Genomic DNA, 24,818 nt, shown 5'->3' on the forward strand with positions numbered 1-24,818 from the left:
TAACCTGGTGTTGTTAAACTTCTTACTGTGTTTACCCCAGTCCAACGCCGGCATCTCCACATCATGTCTTTGGGTCAGATAATGTGACATGAACCCAATATCCCGGTTGAGGCCGTCCGCGTGTGTGCGGAACTTGGCGATCAGTTTCTGCTCAGCGACTCTGCGCCGTCGTGTGTCGCGAAGGCCGCCTTGGAGAACGCTTACCCGAATATCAGAGGCCGAATGCCCGTGTCCTCAACCGGGATATTGGGTTCATGTCACACTATCTGTAACCCCCACAGTTGCGTGGACCTGCCGAGTTTCACTGGCTGTCTTGTCTGGAGACAATACACATCTTTTTAGCCTGTCTTGATGCTCTCTCCACTCGCATTGTTTTGTTTCTTAAAGACTTGATTAGCCGTAAGTATTCGCATTCCAACCATTATTCATGTAAATTGAGTCTGTGTCTTTATATGCCCTGTTTGTGAACAGAATTCCCACTCACCTGAAGAAGGGGCTTGGAGCTCCGAAAGCTTGTGTGGCTTTTGCTACCAAATAAACCTGTTGGACTTTAACCTGGTGTTGTTAGACCCAAAGACAGCCAGGTGCCTTTTCTAACCACATCTTCCTGCACCCCGCCCATTGCCCTGTAGCTCACAGCACTCAAGGTGCAGATCCAGGTTCTTTTTAAGAGTTTAGAGTCTCTGCCTCCACCAACAACTTGGGCATAATTCCAGATACCCACCACCCTCTGCGTAAAAGTTTTTTTCTCATGTCTCGTCTCATTCTTCTGTCACTTAGCTTGAATCTATGACTCCTGGTTTCAGAACTCTCTGCCCAGGGAAACCTGTTCCTCCTGTCTACTCCATCTCTACCCCACATAATTTTGTAAACCTCAATTATGTCACCCTTCAGCCGCCTTTGTTCTGAGGAAAACAACACCAATCTCTCCTCATAGTTACAATTCTTCAGCCCTGGTAACATTCTAGTAAATCTCTCTCTCTCCAAAGCGATTGTGTTCTTTCTGTAATGTGGTGACTGGAACTCTATACCAGTTGTGGCCTCACCAGGGTCTTATCCAGTTCCAATATTATATCCCTATTTTTGTATTACAGACAGTCCCCGGGTTACGAACGAGTTCCGTTTTTAATCTGTCTGTAAGTCGAATTTGTACGTAAGTCGGAACAGTTACGTACGGTTCAAATTCTTCATCACAAGCATCTTCACTTGCTGCACGTGCAGCTTTTAAATCACTGAAAAGGCTTTGAGCCTTTTCTTGCACTAAGCCAAGGCTAATAGGAATATTACGCTGATTTTGATCCTCTAACCAAATTACCAATAGCCTTTCCATTTCGATAATTAAACCACTGCGTTGCTTAGTGATAATTGTAGCTTTCATCGGGACAGCGCCTTTTACATGCTCCATTACTCTCCCCTTTATAATTGCCCCGATCATTGACTGACTGTAGCCTAACGCGTTTCCAATGTTTGTTGGCGTTTCCCCTCTCTCCGATCGCTTTATTATTTCCACTTTCGTTTCAATCGTGATCGTTTTCCTTTTCTTCGATGCATCACCATCACTTGCATCAGATTTATGCTTTTGAGCCATGATTACGAGGGTAAACACACAAAAAATTTCAGTCAAAACACAACGCACACAACAGTGTTTACACGATCCGACTTAAAATGGCGACGACGGCGTGGCGTTGTTCTCCCTCGGGCCGACGAACCGCTGAAAACGCGCAGTGTTTTGAGCATCGTGCAATGTAGTCCGCCCGTTCGTTAGTACAAACCATTGTATGTAACTCAATTTTTAAAAAATAATAGGCTTTACGGAGGTTGGTACGTAAGTCGGGCATTCGTAACCCGGGGACTGCCTGTACATACCTCTGCCAATGAAGAGGAGCATTCCATATGCCTTCTTTACAACCTTATCTATCTGCACTGCTACGTTTAGGGACCTGTGCACTTGCACGCCAAGATCTCTTACTTCATCTACCCCGCTCAGTATGTCCCCATTTATTATGTATTCCTGTTTACTGTTTGACCTCCCTAAATGTACTACCTCACACTTATCAGAGTTGAACTCCATCTGCCACTTTTCTGTCCACTCCACTCCAACACACCTATATCATTTTGGAGCTTACCGCTATCCTCTGTCCATTACATGGCCAATTTTTGTGTTGTCTGCAAATTCCCCAATCCTGACCCCCACTTTCAAGTCCAAATGATTAATATACAAAACAAACAGCAGGGGTCCCAACACTGAGCCCTGCTGAATACCATGTGAACACGGTAAGAAGTCTGGCAACACCGGGTTAGAGTCCAACAGGTTTATTTGGTAGCAAAAGCCACTAGCTTTCGGAACAGGCTGTCCCTTCGTCAGGTGGGTGGGAGTTCTGATCAAACACAAACAGGGCACAAAGACACAAACTCAATTTACATGAATAATGATTGGAATGTGAGTCTTTACAGCTAATCAAGTCTTAAAGGTACAGACAATGTGAGCGGAGGGAGCATTAAGCACAGGTTAAAGAGATGTGTATTGTCTCCAGACAGGACAGCTAGTGAGATTTTGCACATCCAGGCAGGTTGTGGGGGTTACAGATAGTGTGACATGAACCCAATATCCCGGTTGAGGCCATCCTCATGTGTGCGGAACCTGGCTATCAGTCTCTGCTCAGCGACTCTGCGCTGTCGTGTGTCGTGAAGGCCGCCTTGGAGAACGCTTACCCTGTTCTGAAAGCTAGTGGCTTTTGCTACCAAATGAACCTGTTGGACTTTAATCTGGTGTTGTTAGACTTCTTACTGTGTTTATCCCAGTCCAACGCTGGCATCTCCACATCATGAATACCATGTGAAACAGTTTTCCATTTGCAAGGGCAGCCATTGACCAATACCCTTTGTTTCCTGTTACTAAGCCAACTTTGGATCCAATTTGCCATACTACCCTTTATCTCATGGGCCTTTTTGACCAGTCTGCCATGTGGGACCTTGTCAATTGCCTTACTAAAGTCATGTACCCAATATCCACTGCAATACGGACACATGGGATTGAGGGTGATTTAGTGGTTTGGATCAGGAATTGGCTAGCTGGAAGAAAACAAAGGGTGGTGGTTGATGGGAAATATTCATCCTGGAGTTCAGTTACTAGTGGTGTACCGCAAGGATCTGTTTTGGGGCCACTGCTGTTTGTCATTTTTATTAATGACTTGGGTGAGGGCGTGGAAGGATGGATTAGTAAATTTGCGGATGACACTAAAGTCGGTGGAGTTGTAGACAGTGCGGAGGGAAGTGGCAGGTTACAGAGGGACATAGATAAGCTGCAGAGCTGGGCTGAGAGGTGGCAAATGGAGTTTAATGCGGAAAAGTGTGAGGTGATTCACTTTGGAAGGAGTAACAGGAATACAGAGTACTGAGCTAATGGTAAGATACTTGGTAGTGTGGATGAACAGAGGGATCTGGGTGTCCATGTGCATAGATCCCTGAAAGTTGGCACCCAGGTTGATAGGGTTGTTAAGAAGGCGTACGGTGTGTTAGCTTTTATTGGTAGAGGGATTGAGTTTTGGAGCCAGGAGGTCATGCTGCAACTGTACAAAACTCTGGTGCGGCCGCATTTGGAGTATTGCGTACAGTTCTGGTCGCCGTATTATAGGAAAGATGTGGAAGTGTTGGAAAGGGTGCAGAGGAGATTTACCAGGATGTTGCCTGGATGGTGGGAAAATCGTATGAGGAAAGGCTGAGGGGCTTGAGGTTGTTTTCGTTAGAGAAAAGAAGGTTAAGAGGTGACTTAATAGAGGCATACAAGATGATCAGAGGATTAGATAGGGTGGATAGTGAGAGCCTTTTTCCTCGATGGTGTTGGCTAGCACGAGGGGACATAGCTTTAAATTGAGGGGTGAGAGATATAGGACAGATGTTAGAGGTAGGTTCTTTACTCAGAGAGTAGTAAGGGCGTGGAATGCCCTGCCTGCAGCAGTGGTGGACTCGTCAACGTTGAGAGCGTTCAAGTGGTTATTGGATAAACATATGAATGATATTGGAATAATGTAGATTAGAGAGGCTTTAGATTAGTACCACTGGTCGGTGCAACATCGAGGGCCGAAGGGCCTGTACTGCGCTGTAATGTTCTACGTTCTACTCTCATCAATCCTCCTTGTCATTTCCTCAAAGAATTCAAATTTATAAGACTTAGCCTTCCCTTAACAAAGCCGTGCTGACTACCCCTGACTAATCCATGCCTTTCTAAATGACAATTTATCTGATCTCTCAGGATTGATTCTAATAATTTTTCCACCACCGAAGTAAGACCAATAGGCCTATAATTGTTTGGCATTTCTTTGCACCCTTTTTAAACAATGGAATTGGTCCTCCGGCACCTCGGTGGCACGGTGGTTAGCACTACTGCCTCACAGCACCAGGGACTCGGTTCGGGTCACTGTCTGTATGGAGTTTGCACATTCTCCCTGTCTGTGTGTGTTTCCTCCGGGTGCTCCGGTTTCCTCCCACACTCCAAAGACGTGCTGGTTAAGTGCATTGGCCATGCTAAGTTCTCCCTCCGTGTACCCGAACAGGTGCAGGAGTGTGGCGACTAGGGGATTTTCACAGTAACTTCTTTGTAGTGATGATGTAGGCCTACTTGTGACAAACAAATACATTTTACTTTACTCACCTGTGTCTAGTGAAAATTGGAAAATAATCCTCCGAGCATCTGCTCTAGTTTCCCTGACCACCTTCAACATCCTAACAAACAATCCATCCGGCCCTGGCGACTTATCCACTTTCAAGGATTCCAATTCCTCTAACACTTCCCCTCTTGTTAGGATTATTTGATCCAATATTTCACACTGCTCCTCTTGGATTACTATATCTGCATCATCCCTTTTCTACAATGTGGGTTACGATGGCCCTCAGCAGCGTAAGGAAGTCAGGGATTCTTTCTAGTCCCTCCTGCAGGAAGGAATGACTGTGCACACCGGGTGGGGTGTGTACATTGGGTTAAGGTGCAAAATGCTCAGCTATGGTGAGTCCTGTGGCCAGATTACCTACTAAGTTTTGAGGTCCAAACAGGAAGTAAGATATTGGAATGATGTTCAGGCAAAGAGGGGGGAGGGGAAATAAATTATTTTAAAAATAAATGTGAAAGATTGAAATATGAGAAACTTTGAAACAAGCAGAAAGTCCTGTAGGCATTCAGTAAGTTGAGCAACTTCTGGGTAGTAAACTGATCATAACACTATAAGATGTAGGAGCAGAAGTAGGCCATTTGGCCCATCAAGTCTGCTCTAGCATTCAATGAGATCATGACTGATGATGATAATGATAATCCTCAAATCCACTTTCCACCACTTCCACATAATTGATCCCCTTACTAATTAAAAATCTGTCTATCTCCGCATTGAACATATGACCCAGCCTCTACAGCCCTCTTGTGGTAAAGAATTCCACAGATTCACTACCCTCTGAGAAGAAATTCCTCCTCATCTCGGTCTAAATGGATGCCCCCTTACTCTGAGATTATGCCCTCTGGTCCCGGACTCTCCATGATGTGGAGATGCCGGCGTTGGACTGGGGTAAGTTACTGTCCCGGACTCTCCCACAGGGGAAACAACCTCTCAGTGTCTATCCAGTCAAACTCCCAGAGAATCCAATATGTCTCAATATGGTTGTATCTCAATCTTAATCAGTTAATGTTTCTGGTATAGACTTGTCAAAGATGGAAACATTAGTTTTATTATTGTCTCCAAGATAGTTTGATGTTTAAATAAGTTATCACTTTGAAACATCATCTCAGTTAATTCTAAATCTGTAACAAATAGCAAAGATCTCCCAGGTTGCAGTTACCGCTCTTCCTCAAAACCAAATGTCCATTTTTATATGAATTGATTGTAAATCATAAAATGAGCAGGAGGCTCTCTGATTTGTACATATAAATTCAAAAACATTGCTCTCCATGAGTTCTAGGAATGGGAAAATAAGTTAGTCCCTTTGTCACCTTTTCCAATTACACAGTCTAGCCATTAGGGCTACATAAGGGCGGCACGGTAGCGCAGTGGTTAGCACTGCTGCTTCACAGCTCCAGGGTCCTGGGTTCGATTCCCGGCTCGGGTCACTGTCTGTGTGGAGTTTACACGTTCTCCTCGTGTCTGCGTGGGTTTCCTCCGGGTGCTCCGGTTTCCTCCCACAGTCCAAAGATGTGCGGGTTAGGTTGATTGGCCAGGTTAAAAATTGCCCCTTAGAATCCTAAAATGCGTAGGTTAGAGGGATTAGCGGGTAAATATGTGGGGGTAGGGCCTGGGTGGGATTGTGGTCGGTGCAGACTCGATGGGCCGAATGGCCTCCTTCTGCATTGTAGGGTTTCTATGATTCTATGATTATTTAGATTGAAAAATTAAATTAATTTCAACTAAACATTGATTTCCTTTTGGTGTTGTGGACAAAGCCACCCAAATATAGCTTATAGGGAAAGTGTTTTCTGAATGGGGGAGTAATTGAGTCAGAGCAAGCATACATAATCCAATCCATTCTGTTAGTGAACATTGAATCCTTCCCTTTTCTACTTCCACTGTAATTCTCTATGTCCCCATTTGAAATGAGAACTGAATGTTTTATGTTGTAATTATTCTCACCATTGCCGTGTGCTGCAGGGAGTATGGAACGCAAGACATCTTCCATTTTAAATATTGTTGGGGGGGGGGTGGATTTTAAACTGCACTAATATCTCTACTCATCACCTGTCCATAAACAGAAAGGTGTTTTTATTTGCTTCCCTCTTTATAAGCCATGGTGTATTTCCCAACTCCTCGGTTTTGGTGTGATCCCATTGTCTATTAATAACCCCACAGCACATAGGATGAACTCAAAGGGTTAGTTTATTTGCACAATCTGGGAGGAGGTTGGTGAGCTGAGAGCCAATTCTGACTAATTTACCTTTCTGGTGGCGTTGACTTCGACATGCTGTGTTAGGCACGCAGAGATGAATCAGTCTTGTAGGCAGCGGTACAGGCTTTCCAGTAGAAGTTGTGTAGAAGGGGCCAGATGTCCAACTAAGGCCAGAGCTCTTTGCCTGTGATGCTGTGAATTAGATGGTAAAATGGCAGAATGGGACTTTGCAGTACAGCAAGGCACTATATTGGTTCCAGATGTCCATTTCACATGTCTCCCATCTCTCCGTTCTGGCTTTGACAAGGGATGTGTATCCCTCATCTGGGTCCTTGAAATGTTGAACGTCTCAATCATTCAGTATTGAAAGGAAAGTTATGGGGCCACTTGTCCTAGCAGATAAGTAAACTCCAGTTGCTCAACCTGGTTTTTGAAATGCAGGGGCCTTTGTATTGCTCTTCGAATTTGGTCTGTAAAGCCCTGTGGGTGGGGATGGTGGGGGTGGAGGGTCATTAGTGACTCTTCAGGGATGACGAGGTGCAGGTTTCCCAGAGACCGTGAGGTAACTCCTTTCATTCAGGGTAGATTAAATCGGATATTGTACACGGATGACATGTAATCACTAGTATAATGTAGGACATTGCTGCGAACAGTTGTGAAATCGGGGGGGGTGGTCTGAAATGCTGGTTAAGGCAGAAGCCCTTACAAAAAACACTTGGTCATGCACTTGAGGTGCCGTAACCTGGAGAGCTACAGACCAAGAATGCAAAGGTTCGATTCGAGTGGACGGCACGGTAGCACAGTGGTTAGCACTGCTGCTTCACAGCTCCAGGGTCCCGGGTTCGATTCCCGGCTCGCATCACTGTCTGTGTGGAGTTTGCACGTTCTCCTCGTGTCTGCGTGGGTTTCCTCCGGGTGCTCCGGTTTCCTCCCACAGTCCAAAGATGTGTGGGTTAGGTTGATTGGCCAGGTTAAAAATTGCCCCTTAGAATTCTAAAATGCGTAGGTTAGAGGGATTAGCGGGTAAATATGTGGGGGTAGGGCCTGGGTGGGATTGTGGTCGGTGCAGACTCGATGGGCCGAATGGCCTCCTTCTGCACTGGAGGGATTCTATGGACGGAAGGTGGCACAAGTACAATGGGTCAAATGGCTAACTTCTGTACAGTAAATGATGGAGGTTAGGCCGCAGCTGGGGAAGGGATCCCTTATATTTCAGGATCTTTTACATCTCCCTGAGGTAGAGATTGGGGAGGAAGATCACATTGACACCACGGTCTGTGGCACTTCTACCGTGAAATTCATTTTAATAGAGCTCTTAACACTCAAAGGAATTGATTGATTATTGTGACGTATTAGTACACAGTGAAAAGTATTGTTTCTTGCGCGCAAGACAGACATTTTGAGTAAATAAGAGAAACCAGTTGCTGAAGGCAGGAGGGGTGAGCACAGATTGGAGGTAATTGGAGGAGATGTAGGCTCACTGGAAGCAGATTGAATGTTAACTCAGGCGATTGGATAAATACTGGCAGAATGTTTGCCGCCATTAGGGACAGAGCAGAGGCCGCCAGACTCGGTAGGACGGGCCGAGTGGTCTTTCTGCGCTCCCGGTGTGGAGCTGGTCCTCCCGCTGCCTCAGGCCGCCTCCAGCCGGTCATCTCTTGCTGCGCACATGTTCTCGTTGGCACTCCCGACGTGGGCCAATCAGAGGGCCGGGTGTCCGGATCCAGAGGCCCGCCCCTTTAACGTGGACCAATCAGCGAGCAGGGCTCCACTGGATCTGCGGCGACGCTGACCAATCGGAGGCCGCCGCGTTCGAGCCGGTGGGAGGGGGGGGCGGGCGCTCGGGAGCCGGTTAGAGCGTGGGGCCGAGCGGGAGGAGAGGCAGTGCGGCCCGGCGCGGCGGAGCGTGAGGGAGAGGCAGAGCGGCCCGGAGCCGGTGAGTGAGCCCGGGGAGCGAGGCCCGGCCGGCCGGGGGGGCGGGGGATGCGGTGATGGACACCAGGCTGAGCCGGGGATCCACTCCGGGGGATGGGCAGCCGGTGCTGATGTCTTGGGCGGCGGGAGTGGATCACAACCCCGGAAGGTGCTCCGCCATTCAGTGGGATCAGGAGTGATCCCCTACTCCACATTGCCACCGGATCCCCATTTACTGGATTCATTTAGAATCCACATCACTGAGTGGATCACCAGCAGCCACAGCTCAGTGGGCCAGAGAGAGGGTTCCAGCCCTGGATGAGTGGCTTCCTGATCCTGAACTCTCCTCTGGCTGGAAACAATCTCACCCTCTCTCTCTTAATCTTCTAAACTCGAAGGAATATCAACCCATTCTGTTCACTCTCTCTTCATTAGATAACCACTCTTCCCAAAGATCTATCTAGTGATTCTTTGTTGTACTCCTAAAGTGTCCATATCCTTCCTCGGATAAGAAGCCCAAAACTGTACGCTTTTGCAGATGACAACTCACCAGAACTCTGTCCCATTTGCCGCAAGGCTTCATTACTCCTTTTACTCCAACCCCTTTACAATTTCCCATTTATATTCCCATCTGCAACTTTTCCCAGTCGCTAAATCAGTCTACTCTGCAACCTCTTTGTGTCCTCCATGCACCTTACTTTGTCTTGTATTGTCAGCAAGCTTGGATACCCTACACTCAGTCCCCTTGTCTAATTATTGATGTAGATGATAAATGGGTGAGGCCTAAACATGTTTAAGTTCCTGGAAAAAGTTCCCTGCTATTATTCAAAATAATGTGGGATTTTTTTTAACCTCTAAGACAGTGGTTCCCAAACTTTTTTCACTGGGCCGCACTTTCGGAATAAAAATTTGCCCGCACCACACCTAATTTTTTATTGATAAATACATTCAAAAACAAAAAAAAACAACTAGCAGTGCTTGATTCATAACATAGAACACAACTACTTTATAATATGATCATGGGACATCCAGAAAGTATAAAACAATGCTTGTTTAAACCATGTTTAAATGTTTCTTTGATTGTCCTTGAATCTTCCTGCCACACTTGCCATCAGTGTGGCGCACCGCACCCTTTGGGAACCACTGCTCTAAGAGAACAAACAGGGGCCTCAGTGTAATGCCTTATAAGAAAGATATCACCTCTGACAGTGTAACACTGTCCTGCTGAAGCACCAACCTAGATTATGTGTTTGATTTCTGACCCTGAGGTGAGAGAGCCAGCCACCGTGTAACAGCTGATATCTGTTGCATCCTGTCCTTAAAAGTAGCTTTTTATGACTTCCTTTCATAGTGTCATAGATAATGATTCATAAATAGTGACAAGTTGGTTCAGGCCATTTCGTCATCCATCTGCGTCTGTTTTGCAAGTTGCAGGCAATTAGGATAGATTTTACACACTGTCTCAATGCTGTTAAGATTTAATCACCACTATAACTGACAATGGGAGATTTCTTGTGACATGAGAATCCACTGCTTTAGGAAGATGTTGCTGGGGCAGAGAAATGGAATGAAGTCGGATGACGGGCTTCTGGTGTTGATGGATGCAGGGGCCCTCTGTGCGCTCTTTGACCTTGGTAAGCAGTGCTGCGTGTCCGTCAAACTTCTGATGTTTGGGATGAGAAGTTACCATCAAAGTAGAAGATGCAGGAAAAACCCCAGCACTGTCCAAACAGCTTATTGTGAGGGGCTGCAGGAATTTGTAGTGGAACCGACAGATTGACTAATGATGTGAATGAGGGGTAATGCTTGGTGGTTGGATCGCTGCCTTGTTTGAGAACAGATCATTTTGGCTTCATGTTGCTGTGTCAAATAGCCGAGTGTCTACAACGGGATTGCATAGGGTGGAGCTTTATGTACTTTTTGCTTGTGTGAATTATATGCATTGTGTATTACATTAAGGAAGTAGGTGGGTGAGGTTTGGCAGAGGTATACCTGCAGGTGTCACAGTGAGAATCCTTGAGTATGGACAATTTTGCTTGAGAACTGTGTTTTCAAACGAGTTGGTTCCTGAATTCCTGCTGCCATAAACCAGCTGTATTCTGCGCCCATCATAGGAGAAACTGGTGAAATGTCTTAATTGCCTTAGGCCTGGGGGAGGTGAGGGAAAAGTAAACACAGTTGTATAGGAAGGATGTGAATGTGTGCACAAGAGATTGCAAATGGATAATACAGCAGCTGGCAATAGTGAAGATGGAGCAGAAAAAAATAAATCATTGGTGTTTGTGTGTACTCCATATTTGGATCAAGACTACGGTGAGCGAGTTCCCAGCTTTCTGCTGCTGGCTGATTTATGCCGAGCTCCAAAATGTTTCATCTGACAGCACTCAGAGTAAATGTTCAGTGTGCACGCAGAGTTCTGTGAGCCCAGGGCAGTGGTGCAAATTTATTGCAGTTTATAGCCCCCCATGGCTGTCAGTTTATTGTTTGTGATCCGAACTGCCCAACTTTTATATGTAGTTTACCTTGCACAACTCTCTCAGTACCAAAGGTACAGTAAGTAGTCTCACAACATTAGGTTAAAGTCCAACAAGTTTATTTGGTGGCACGGGCTTTCGGAGCGTTGCCCCTTCATTAGGTGAGTGACTCACCTGATGAAGGAGCAGCGCTCCGAAAGCTCGTGCTACCAAATAGACCTGTTGGACTTTAACCTGGTGTTGTGAGACTTCTTACTGTGCCCAACCCAGTCCAACGCCGGCAACTCCACATCATCAATACCAAAGATGTGCAGGTCAGGTGGAGTGGCCAGGGTAAATGTGCAGGGGTTAGAACGGAGGGGAGGGCTTGGGTGGGATGCTCTTTTGGACAGTTGATGCATATTGGATGGCTTCTTTCTGCATGGTAGAGATTCTATGATTCTAATACAATATGGCATGCAGGAGCTACTGCATGAGTGGAGGATATCTCCAAGGATTTACAACCAAACTGTTTTGGGAAACTCACAGATCATGTGCGAATCTGACCGTTGTTTTTTCTCCTCTAGGTGAATCGTTACGATGGACAGAAAGATGGGGCTGTCACTCTGGGTGTTATTATGCTTCACGCTTGCTCACTTGGTCTTACACACAGGTATGTTAGACTTGAGTTTAGCTAAGTTGCTGCAGCATGTTTTAACCTGTAATTTTAGATATTTTGAACACTGTTTGGAAAAGTAGCCACTGAGGAGTCAGATTGCAGATTGAAAAGTGCTGTTGAGAGTATAATCTCGCTCTAATGCTTTTCCCTTATTTACCTCAATCCTTCCTGAGATGCTTGTCAGGTAGACCTGGCTTTGAATACACCTGCCATTTGGTTAGGTAAGTTTGGAATGTGAGTTTGCTGATGCTGTTAGCTGAGTCTTCATTCACTGCTGTCATTGGGAGAAGGTTTCATTGTGATAGTCACATTTTTGAATCTTATTTGTTTTAATTAGGAAACATGGAATGGGGGAAGTGGGAAGAATGAGTTCGCGAACATATGGCACCAAAATTGACCATTCGGCCCAAACAGTCCACAAGGATGTTTATGTTGCTTTGAGCTCTAGTTCCAAAGTTTCCTCTAAATGATCTTCTGTCTTTATCAATGACTATCTAATGATGATGGTCTCTTCTCTACAAGCATAAATCAAAACGTTTTACAATTTTAAAGATTTCTATCGGGTAATCTATCAGCCGTTTTATTTTTTTTCAAGAGAAAAGAGAGACAGCCTCTTCATCCTTTCTTGTTCAGTAAAACCTCATGATTCTAGTATCATTCCACAGATCTTTTTTGCATTTCCTCCAATGTCTTTATCCTTTTTATATAACCTGGTGACCAGAACCAGGTTATATAAACCGTACTCCCAAGTGTGGCCTGACCAAATTCAATAAAATTAACACTACCATTAACACTTCCTTTGTCTTGTGCCCAAAACATATTTGTCCAATTTCCCCTGCTCCCACCTATCCCTGACTTTTTACTTGGATTCGGCTGCTCCACCCCCTCTTAAACAATATATGATCCATCATGTTCCTTCCTCTCTTTAACTCTGAAGTCATAGGACTCAAAACTGTGCTCTGTGGCACTCTCCACAGGTGCTGCCAGATATGCTGAGTTTTTCCAGCATTCCAGCATCTGCAATATTTTACTTTTATTAATATCAGTGAAACTTCTAGTAATTATTGCTGTCAAATCTCTGCACGAATTTCATATTCCATCAGTGTCAGACTGACAATGTTGTTAAATCTGTACATGGATTGCTACAAAATCCAGGTTATTGATAACCCGTTGTAATGCAAGTCATGTTATCAACAAAAATAGATACTGCTTTCTCAGTGGCAGAGGCTACAATTCACATGTGAGCAGCTGGGAGAGACATCGTGCTTTTTTCAGCTTCAGCTGAGAGATGTTACAACAAGCAGAATATTGAACTCGAGAGAAAGTTTGGTCTCTTTACCCTACAGTGTCTGGTTGGGTGATTTGGAAGCTGCAGTGGAGAAGTGATGGTTTGAAAAGTGACGTGACTTTCCCCTGAGGTCCCTGTTTGTGACGGTTGCACTGATTATATTTTTCAGTCCAGTTAGCAGAATGGTTCCACAAATGCTGGCCCAGAGGCCAGTTACTTATGGCAATGTCTGGCCATGAGTTAGTAGATTACCTTCCCCTGCAGGGGACATACATCATGAGCAGGAGCACACTGTTTTTTCTCTTCAGGATTCTCTCTCGCCCTAAAATGTGCTCAAATCTCTACCCAGCTGTGGTTAACTAACTTGGCAAAGACCAAACACACTTCCCCTCATTGGCACACCCTCTACACCTTAAACACACGCGGAGCTTTCCATTGCTTGGTCATGTGATTTTTTAGGGTGAAGGTCAATCTTTAGGAGAGAATTTACACATTTTGGGACAATAAGGGAGAATTTAGCGTGGCAAATCCACCTAACCTGCACAATTCTTTTTGAATTGAAGGTGGCTGGCACTGTGAGGTAACAGTGCTAACTACTGTGCCCCTGGGCTGCCTCTGACCCAGGTTCAATTCAATTGTGCGTCATTAGAATGCGCAATTAAACCTGCGCTCCAACAACATAGTGTTTTCCTCCCGTGGCGCTCTCTCCTACATTATTGGCTCTGACGATCTCTTGGCTCGCTTCAATGTGTTTCTCTTGTTCAGATTCAGTGGCGGTGATGTCCGTGGACTTGGGCAGTGAATGGATGAAGATTGCCATTGTGAAGCCAGGAGTGCCAATGGAGATTGTATTAAACAAGTGAGTGCATCTGACTGAGTTTAGTGTGGTTCTGATTCTAATTTGGGTTTGTTTGTACTGAAATGGTTTTGTTTGGCTGTTGCAGGGAGTCGCGAAGGAAAACTCCAGTTGCTGTTGCTTTAAAAGAAAATGAACGACTCTTCGGGGACAGTGCAGTAGCAATGGTGAGACTTTAGTTTCTCAGATGTTAGAATGAAGTGATTGGACACTTGTATATGCATTGTTTCCTGATTTTCAATCAGTGGGGGGGAGGTTGCAGTTCCGTAGCTGCTGGTAACTCGAGTGCCTCCCCTTAGCCACAAGCTCAGGTAGTCTGTGTGTGAGCAGACTTAATATTTCTTTTTATTAATTTCTAACAATTTATTAATTTCTAGCACTATTTCTAACCTTATGTCTTCTAAGAAAGAACAATAACACCATTGAAAGTCAAGGGGCGGTGGTTAGAGTGTCTGTTATTGGTGATGGCCATTGCCTGGCATTTGTGTGGCGTGAATGTTACTGCCACTTGTCATCCCATGCTTGTTGCATCTGAACATGGACTGCTTCAGTATCTGAGGAGTCGTGAATTGTGCTGAACATTGTGCAATCATTAATAAACATCTCACTTCTGACCTTATGATGGAGGGAATGTCATTGATCAAGCAGCTGAAGATGGTTGGGCCTAGGACACTACCCTGAGGGACTATTTTTAAAAAAAAAACATTTATATAGCACCTTTTCACATCCTCAGAATGTCCCAAAGCATTCAACAGCCAGTGAAGTATATTTCTTTAATGTAGTCACTATGATGCAGACATTCATCATTGAAAGATATGTTCAAACACACAGCAGCCTGTGGGTCTGATTTGTCGTGTGTGTGTGTGTGTGCGCGTGCGTGCGTGTACTGCCCTAAGCCCCCTTTTGTTTACACTTCACAGTCGGCGAAGAACCCAAAGGTGGTGGCCCGCTACTTGCAGGATCTGCTGGGGAAACGTTATGAAAACCCACAGGCAGAGTTATACAGGAAGCGCTTCCCTGAACATCAGCTAGTGGCGGCTGAACAGCGAGGGACAGTTGTCTTCAAATTGTCTGAGTGAGTATTTATACAATTCACAATGCTCGGATAGATCTTGCTGTGGTTGAACTGCCCTTGTGGAAAGGGACACTTGGTGTAATAAATGAATGTGCGGCATGCTTAGCCTGTGTCTCAATCTGAAGCAGATTATCTTTTGTGTTTTCTTTTTGCCCTTTTGGGATGCAATTCCACAGCTGTTAATTTTATCTTTCAGTGTCTTCAGCAGTTTGACAGCTGCTTCTGCTGCTGATCAGTTCACTTTGTGCCCATCAATTCTGATCAATTATCTGTCACATTGATTGCAAAAGCACTGTGTAAAATTGCAGATGGTGAAAAGCTGCTGGAAAAATCCTTCCTTCTCTGTCTGTACTAGTGTTAGGAAGTTGGAATGAAAAGTAAATAATTGGCTAGCAAGGAAACTGCTGGGCATCTAACTGCACTGAGATGCAGAGTAGCATAGCAGCAGGATGAAGCAGATACTTTGTTAAGCAAAGTGGAGGCTAGCACTCTCAGCCACACCCTGTTCCAAAGCAGAACCTGCTCAGAAAGAATAGAGTTGTTTTGCAAAAGAAAGCAGCAGAAGGTTGTCCCTGTCAGACTCCATCAGTTTGACTCTAAACTAGAAAAATAATTCCCAGGAGGAAGCTACAGGTCCTGTTTGGTAATTTTTTGCTAGATTTTGCTCATATTAAAATCAATGGGATGTTTGGGGAAGGTGTATCCTGAGTTTAGGAAAGTAGATTTTTTTGATTTGATTTATTATTGTCACATATTAACATACAGTGAAAAGTATTGTTTCTTGTGAGCTATACAGACAAAGCATACTGTACATAGAGAAGGAAAGGAGAGGATGCAGAATGTAGTGTTACACTCATAGCTAGGGTGTAGAGAGAGATCAACTTAATGCAATACGGTAGATCCATTCAAAAGTCTGGCAGCAGGGAAGAAGCTGTTCTTGAGTCAGTAGGTACATGTCCTCAGACTTTTGTACCTTTTTCCCGATGGCAGAAGTTGGAAGCAAGAATGTCCAGGGTGCGTGGGGATCCTTGATTACGTTGGCTGCTTTTCTGAGGCAGCGGGAAGTGCAGACAGTGTAAGTGGATGGGAGGCTGGTTTGCGTGATGGATTGGGCTTTGTTCACGACCCTTTGTAGTTTTTTGTGGTCTTGGACGGAGCAGGAGCCATACCACGCTGTGATACAGAGAAATGGTGCATCTGTAAAGGTTAAAGTCGTGGCGGACATGCCAAATTCCCTTATTCTCCTGAGAAAGTAGAGGCATTGGTGGGATTTCTTAACTATAGCATCGGCATGGAGGGACCAGGACAGGTTGGTGATCTGGATACCTAGAAATTTAAAACTCTCGACCGTTTCTACTTCGTCCCAGCTCATGTAGACCGGTGCATGTCCCCCACTGCGCTTCCTGAAGTTGACGACTATCTCCTTCGTTTTGTTGACATTTGAGGGAGAGATTATTGTCATCGCACCACTTCACCAGATTCTCTGTCTCATTCCTGTACTCCGTCTCATCATTGTTTTGAGATCTGACCCACTATGGTGGTGTCATCAGCAAACTTGAAAATCGAGTTGGGGGTGAATTTGGCCACACAGTCATAGGTGTATAAGGAGAATAGTCGGGGGCTGAGAACACAGCCTTGTGGGGCACCGGTGTTGAGGATGATCGTGGAGGTGTTGTTGCCTATCCTTACTGATTGCAGTCTGTGGGATAGGAAGATGGATTCAGATTGTAGGGGTGTTATTTAAGTATACTGTCTAAGTAGTCATTATTGTAGTTAATTATAAATGTTCTTTACTGTTGCTTTTCTTGTGTGTTTTAAAGTTTAATAATTTGCAACAAGGCTGATACCTTTCCTCACCGAGTTTTATCTCTTTTCACTTTTTTTTTCCAAATCGCATAAATTAAATAGTTAAGAACCGGCATTTCAAGTTTTCCTTCTGGATTTTGGGATGCCCTCAACGAACATCAGCGAGGTTCACAGCACTCGTTTGAATTGCACCATCTAGTTCTCAGTGAATATTTAACTCAAGACATTTTTCTCTCATTGCCTTACAGTGAATTGTATTATTCCCCTGAGGAGATCCTGGGGATGGTGCTGAATTACTCCAGGATCTTGGCTCAGGATTTTGCAGGTTGGTCCAATTTCCCCCAATAAAGAAGAAACATTTTCTTGCTAATGCCTGGGTCATAATTCCATTGATTGTAGTGCTCTCCCTTTCTGAATGAACACAGTATGTTGGAGGGTATTAAACCATGTTTTTCCTTGGAGCGTAGGAGGCTGAGGGGTGATCTTATAGAGGTCTATAAAATAATGAGGGGCGCAGATCAGCTAGATAGTCAATACCTTTTCCCAGAGGTAGGGGAGTCTAAAACTAAAGGGCGTAGGTTTGAGGGGAGAGATACAAAAGGGTCCAGAGGGGCAATTTTTTCAGAGGGTGGTGAGTGTCTGGAATGAGCTGCCAGAGGTAGTAGTGGAGGCGGGTACAATTTTGTCTTTTAAAAAGCATTTAGACGGTTACATGGGTAAGATGAGTATAGAGGGATATGGGCCAAACGTGGGCAATTTGGACTAGCTTAGGGGTTAAAAACTGAGCGGCATGGACAAGTTGGGCTTAAACTTCTATGAGTGTGTTGCAGCTGACATATGACCAGAGTTACTGGATGATTCATGTGTAAATGGCCTGACTGTGTTTTCCCTGAGTTTTATACTACCTTGTGGTCCATTCACCAGCTACAGTTTTGGATTGGAAATTATGTGGCTCTTAAAGCTCTTCCTAGCAGGTTGTCAAAATTAATTTTCACCAGGCATTTCCCTCTACTTTCTCATTGATATGTGATTGGCTACTGGAAAACATCTAACCAAAACTAAAAGTTGGAATTTTACTCCGACACACACACTTCTGTAGTGTGCAGCACCGTCCCATCTGATTTAAAACTCTGTTTATTTACCTGTTTCCAATCATTCAAAATCCTTTTAGAAAAAGACATCAAAAATAATCTTGATCATCAGGCAAACTTGTTAATGAGACAAATAACACATGGGTTGCTCTAACTGTAGGAGCTCCACATTTTCTGCAAGAAATTGACAATGTCTACGTCGTACTTGAGGTGAGACATTGAGATTTTTTTGACACTTCAATATATTTTGTAGTTGACTGTTCTACTCCTGTCCTACAGAGCAGCCCATTAAGGACCTGGTCATCACTGTACCTGCATACTTCAATCAGGCAGAAAGACGGGCAGTCATACATGCTGCTCAGATGGTGGGTCTGAAGGTCCTTCAACTCATCAATGATAACACAGCTGTGGCCCTGAACTATGGTGTGTTTCGCAGGAAGGACATTAATGCAACAGCCCAGGTAGAGTGTTTATTGGTTTGAAGGACCCCAAATTCAAATGAAAATTGTACTTCAAATTCGATTGAGCAATGGTGTGGACCAAGGGATTGGAAAATGACCAACCTATAATGTCTATTTTCAAATGGGAAGGATGACCAGACTGGTTGGTTTGTGGTAGGGAAATGTCACAATGGAGTTCAAATGATGGAGTTCATTTTGAGGAGGTGATTGATGTAGAGTCAGAGGTTTACAGCATGGAAACAGGCCGTTCGGCCCAACTTGTCCATGCCGCCCAGTTTTTAACCATTAAGCTAGTCCCAATTGCCTACATTTGGCCCATATTTCTCTATACTCATCTTACCCATGTAACTGTCTAAATGCTTTTTAAAAGACAAAATTGTACCTGCCTCTACTACTACCTCTGGCAGCTTGTTCCAGACACTCACCACCCTCTACTACTACCTCTGGCAGCTCATTCCACACACTCACCGTCCTCTGTGTGGGGAAGAAAAGTACCCCTCTGGACCCTTTTGTGTATCTCCCCTCTCACCGTAAACCTATGCCCTCTATTTTTAGACTCCCTTACCTTTGGAAAAAAATGTTGACTATCTACCTTGCCTATGCCCCTCATTATTTTATAGACCGCTATAAGATCACCCCTAAGCCTCCTACGTTCCAAGGAAAAAAGTCCCAGTCTATCCAGCCTCTCCTTATAACTCAATCCACCAAGTCCCGGTAGCATCCTAGTAAATCTTTTCTGCACTCTTTCTAGTTTAATAATATCCTTTCTATAATAGGGTGACCAGAACTGTACACAGTATTCCAGGTGTAGCCTTATCAATGTCTTGTACGACTTCAACAAAACGTCCCAACTCCTGTATTCAATGTTCTGACTATTGAAACCAAGCATGCCGTATGCTGTCTTCACCACGCTGAGCACCTGTAACTCCAATTTCAAGGAGCTATGAACCTGTACTTTTAGATCTTTGTTCTGTAACTCTCCCCAATGCCCTACCATTAACTGAGTAGGTCCTGCCCTGATTCGATCTACCAAAATGCATCACCTCACATTTATCTAAATTAAACTCCATCTGCCATTCATCGGCCCACTAGCCCAATTGATCAAGATTCTGTTGCAATCATAGATAACCTTCACTGTCCACTATACCACCAATCTTGGTGTCATCTGCAAACTTGCTAACCATGTCTCCTAAATTCTCATCCTAATCATTAATATAAACGACAAATAACAGTGGACCCAGCACTGATCCCTGAGGCACACCGCTGGTCACACAGGCCTCCAGTTTGAAAAACAACCCTCTACAACCAACTTCTGTCTTCTGTTGTCAAGCCAATTTTGTATCTAGTTGGCTACCTCCCCTTGGATCCTGTGAGATTTAACCTTGTGCAACAACCTACTGTGCGATACCTTGTCAAAGACCTTGCTAAAGTCCATGTAGACAGCATGATGAGACAAAGGAGAATCCAGAGAACTTCTACAAATACATAAAGGGCAAAAGAGTAACTAGGGAGAGAGTAGGATCTCTTATGAATCAAAAAGGTCAAGGTCATCTATGCGGATCCACAAGGGATGGGTGAGATCCTAAGTGAATGTTTCTCATCAGTATTTACTGTTGAGAAAAGTATGGATGTTAGGACACTTGGGGAAATAAACAGTGATGTCTTGAGGAGTGCACATATCACAGTGAAGGGTAACAAGTTACCCACTACAAACGTTAGGCTCACTGGTCTATAGTTCCCAGGCTTTTCCCTGCAGCCCTTCTTGAACAAAGGCACAACATTTGCTATCCTCCAGTCTTCAGGCACCTCCCCTGTGGCTGTCGATGATTTGTTATATGCCAAAGCAATCTCGTGTCCGATTTTTGCTTTCCTGATTCCTCTTTCAATTCTACTCCGACAATCTCTATACTCTTCAAGGGATCCACTTGATTCCAGCTGCCTATGCATCTCATATGCATCAGTGCAGACTCGGTGGGCTGAATGGCCTCCTTCTGCAGTGTAGGATTCTACTCTGATTAGCATGTGGCACTGGTAGAATCCTGAGATTACTACCTTTTGAGTCCTCCTTTTTATTTATCTTAGCCTTACTGGATCCATTCACTGAGTTCTAGGGGATTTTCACAGTAACGTCATTGTTGTATTAATGTAAGCCTACTTGTGACAGTAATAAATAAACTTTCAAACTTTAGTTTAACTCCTAACTCCCTAAATTCAGCTTGGAGGACCTCATCCTGTTTTTTACCTATATCATTGGTGCCTATAACCATGCCTCCTATATTCTCATCCAAATCATTCACTCTCACACTCCAGAATGTCCTGCAGCCGCTCCAAGACATCCTTGACCTTTGCACCAGGGAGGCAAGATACTATCCTAGAGTCTCGTAGAAATGCCTGTATATTCCCCTTACAATAGTCATAGAGGTTTACAGCATGGAAACAGGCCCTTCGGCCCAACTTGTCCATGCCACCCTTTTTTTTAAAACACCTAAGCTAATCCCAATTGCCTGCATTTGGCCCATGTCCTTCTATACCCATGTAACTGTCTAAATGCTTTTTAAAAGACAAAATTGTACCCGCCTCTACTACTGTCTCTGGCAGCTTGTTCCAGACACTCGTCACCCTCTGTGAAAAAATTGCCCCTCTGGACAATTTTGTATCTCACCTTAAACCTATGCCCTCTAGTTTTAGACTGCCATACCTTTGGGAAAAGATATTGACTATCGAGCTGATCTGTGCCCCTCATTATTTTATAGACCTCTATAAGATCACCCCTCAGCCTCCTACGCTCCAGAGGAAAAAGTCCCAGTCTATCCAGCCTCCCGTTATAACTCAATCCATCAAGTCCCGGTAGCATCCTAGTAAATCTTTTCTGCACTCTTTCTAGTTTAATAATATCCTTTAATAGGGTGACCAGAAGTGCACACAGTATTCAAGTGTGGCCTTACCAATGCCTTGTACAACTTCAACAAGACATTCCAACTCCTATATTCAATGTTCTGACCGATGAAACCAAGCATGCCGAATGCCGCCTTCACCACTCCACCTGTGACTCCACTTTCAAGGAGCTATGAACATGTACCCCTAGATCTCTTTGTTCTGTAACTCTCCCCAATGCCCTACCATTAACTGAGTAAGTCCTGCCCTGGTTCAATCTACCAAAATGCATCACCTCGCATTTGTCTAAATTAAACTCCATCTGCCATTCGTCAGCCCACTGGCCCAATTGATCAAGATCCCGTTGCAATTGGAGATAACTTTCTTCACTGTCCACTATGCCACCAATCTTGGTGTCATCTGCAAACTTACTAACCATGCCTCCTATATTCTCATCCAAATCATTAATATAAATGACAAATAACAGTGGACCCAGCACTGATCCCTGAGGCACACCGCTGGTCACAGGCCTCCAGTTTGAAAAACAATTTTCTACAACCACCTTCTGTCAAGAAGCCAATTTTATATCCATTTAGATACCTCCCCCTGGATCCTGTGAGATTTAACCTTATGCAACAACCTACCATACGGTACCTTGTCAAAGGCCTTGCTAAAGTCCATGTAGACAACATCAACTGCACTGCCCTCATCTACCTTCTTGGTTTCCCCTTCAAAAAACTCTTATTAAATTTGTGAGACATGATTTTCCACTCACAAAGCCATGCTGACTGTCCCTAATCAGTACTTGCGTCTCTAAATGCCTGTAGATCCTGTCTCTCAGAATACCTTCCAACAATTTACCCACCACAGATGTGAGGCTCACTGGCCTGTAGTTCCCAGGCTTTTCCCTGCAGCCCTTTTTAAACAAAGGCATAACATTTGCCACTCTTCAATCTTCAGGCACCTCACCCGTGACTATCGATGATTCAAATATCTCGGCTAGGGAACTCGCAATTTCATCCCTAGCCTCCCACAATGTCCTGGGATGCCCTTCATCAGGTCCCGGGGACTTATCTACCTTGATGCACTTTAAGACTTCTAGCACCACCTTCTCTGTAATATGTACACTCCTCAAAACATCGCTATTTATTTCCCCAAGTTTCCTAACATCCATGCTTTTCTCAACAGTAAATATGATGAGAAATATTCATTTAGGATCTCGCCCATCTCTTGTGGATCCGCACATAGATGACCTTCCTTATTACTCTTTTACCCTTTATGTATTTGTAAAAGCTCTTTGGATTCTCCTTTGCCTTGTCTGCCAAAACAATCTTGTGTCCCCTTTTTTGCCCTCCTGATTTCGCTCAACTCTACTCCTACACTCCCTATACTCTTCAAGGGATTCACTTGATCCCAGCTGCCTATACATTTCATGTGCCTCTTTCTTCTTCTTGACCAGGGCCTCAATATCCCGAGTCATCCAGGGTTCCCTACTTCTGCCAACCTTGCCCTTCACTCTAAGAGGAATGTGTTTACCCTGAACCCTGGTTAACACACTTTTGAAAGCGTGCCATTTACCAGTCCCTTTGCCTTCCCACAGACTCCCCCAATTAACTTTTGAAAGTTCTTGCCTGATACCATCCTATCACTATAGCTCTGCCACATTTTCCTGCCTTCCTGCGCAGCAGAGCCAGCCATGGTGTCATGAACCTGGCTGCTGCCGCCTTCCCCTGGTGAGCTATCTTCCCCCAACAGTATCCAAAACGGTATGTCTGTTTTGGAGGGAGATGACTGCAGGGGACCCCTGCACTGCCTTTCTACTCTTCCTCTGTCTGGTGGTTGCTCATTCCCTATCTCCCTTGGCAACTTTTATTTGTGGTGTGACCAACTCACTGAACGTGCTATCCACGACTTCCTCAGCATCGTGGATGCTTCAAAGTGAATCCATCCGCAGTTCCAGAGTGGGTGAGGAAAATGCTGTGGATGTGGTTTACATGGACTTCCAGAACTTTATTCCGGACAGGGAGTTTACTGGAGAAAATGCAGCTGATGGCATGATGAAGAGCATAGCAATTTGGATTCTTTCAGAATGTAATGTGTTACTGTTAGGTTGCAATCTGATCAGCCACTCGCTCTCCGATATCTGATGTTTTATTTCAGAATGTGATGTTTTACGACATGGGATCAAGTAGCACCACTGCCACCATTGTTACCTACGTAACGACTAAGACAAAGGATTCGGGAACGCAGCCCCAGCTCCAGATCCGAGGGATTGGGTAAATTCCTGTCCCCTGAATCTTCTGTATTTAATGATTTTTCATTTGAATTTTGCTATTCCATCTGTGATGGTCTTACAGGCGCAGCTGAAATTAGATATAGTTTAAATCGAGAGGGGGAAAAAGGGCAGTCAATAATATTTGATTATTCTGAGTAAAATTATTTTTATTCTCTCATGGGGTGTAGGTGCCCCTGACGTGTCCAATACTTGTTGTCCATTCTTAATTGCCCTTCAACTGAGTGACTTGCTCAGTCATTTGAGGGCCGTTAAGAGCCAATCACATTGATGGCTCTTAACGGCCCTCTGGAGTCGGATGTAGGCCAGAGTAGGTAAGGAAGGCAGATTTTCTTCCCTAAAGAACATTCGTGAATCAGATGAGTTTTTACAATAATTGACTGTTCTGTCATTAATGAGACTAGTTTTTGATTATTTGAATTCCAATTCCACCAGCTGCCACGGTGATTTGAACTCATGTCCCCAGTGCATTAACTATTCATGCTTTTCATAGTCAGTGAACACCAGAAACTATCCTGGTGTTCTAGTGTTGCTACCTAGCATTAAATCTCGCCAATTATCACAAATTTTATAAGGAAAATAACTTTGCCATCTCTGAATATTCATTGGATCTCACAAATTATAAGAACATTTTATGAGGTCTCAGCAATTCAGTTAGTTACAATTGTAATTTTGTTTCCACTTTTGTGTTCGCTTGAAATGCTGTTAAAATCACTGTCTCAGAGATCAACTGTAGTAAAGCATTCCACAAGTGAAGAGGACTCTCAGTTGAGTGCATACCTCTGCTACTTAGCATCATTACAATTGTGTAATCCTTCCTCAGGCTTTCTCCAGCCTGGTTGATGTTCTGTAACTACAAAGCTAAAAGAATAAATGTTTCTATTGAGAACTGCCACCTCACTGAGAAGGCTTTAGGCCTACCCACACTCAACAACCTGCTCTGAAAACTCTGCTCACAGCAGTTGAATCAATCCATAACATTCTAAATACAGCATCCCACAACATTCCTTTAAAGAAAAGGTCAATTCACTGTCTCCCAATGCTAATAGATCATTTAAAAAATTCTGGAATTTGATCTGCATCGTCACCAAAAACTAATCCGTTCTTCCTTGGGATATATTCTACCTGTGTACCAAATCTTGTTGAGATCTGTCCTTTAGTTTTGAG

The 24,818-nt window shown here is 44.3% G+C and overlaps 1 protein-coding gene across 4 annotated transcripts in view; it reads left to right on the forward strand.

Moving 5' to 3' along the window:
* Positions 1–8,715: 8,715 nt before the first annotated feature.
* hyou1 (hypoxia up-regulated 1) overlaps positions 8,716–24,818 on the forward strand; it is a 49,319-nt gene continuing 33,216 nt past the window's right edge. For 2 of the 4 annotated variants that reach the window (XM_078199109.1, XM_078199111.1), the window contains exons 1-8: positions 8,716–8,797; positions 11,816–11,901; positions 13,961–14,054; positions 14,140–14,218; positions 14,972–15,126; positions 17,181–17,257; positions 18,303–18,484; positions 23,519–23,634. In XM_078199109.1, coding sequence (XP_078055235.1) covers positions 11,829–11,901; positions 13,961–14,054; positions 14,140–14,218; positions 14,972–15,126; positions 17,181–17,257; positions 18,303–18,484; positions 23,519–23,634 — 776 coding nt within the window. In that variant the 5' untranslated portion in view covers positions 8,716–8,797; positions 11,816–11,828. Of the gene's footprint in view, positions 8,798–10,314; positions 10,410–11,815; positions 11,902–13,960; positions 14,055–14,139; positions 14,219–14,971; positions 15,127–17,180; positions 17,258–18,302; positions 18,485–23,518; positions 23,635–24,818 lie in introns of those variants that run through there. The other 2 variants (XM_078199110.1, XM_078199112.1) reach the window with 1 other exon arrangement.

The sequence above is a fragment of the Mustelus asterias genome, chromosome 27 (assembly GCF_964213995.1).
Source record: "Mustelus asterias chromosome 27, sMusAst1.hap1.1, whole genome shotgun sequence".
NCBI classification, from domain to species: domain Eukaryota; kingdom Metazoa; phylum Chordata; class Chondrichthyes; order Carcharhiniformes; family Triakidae; genus Mustelus; species Mustelus asterias.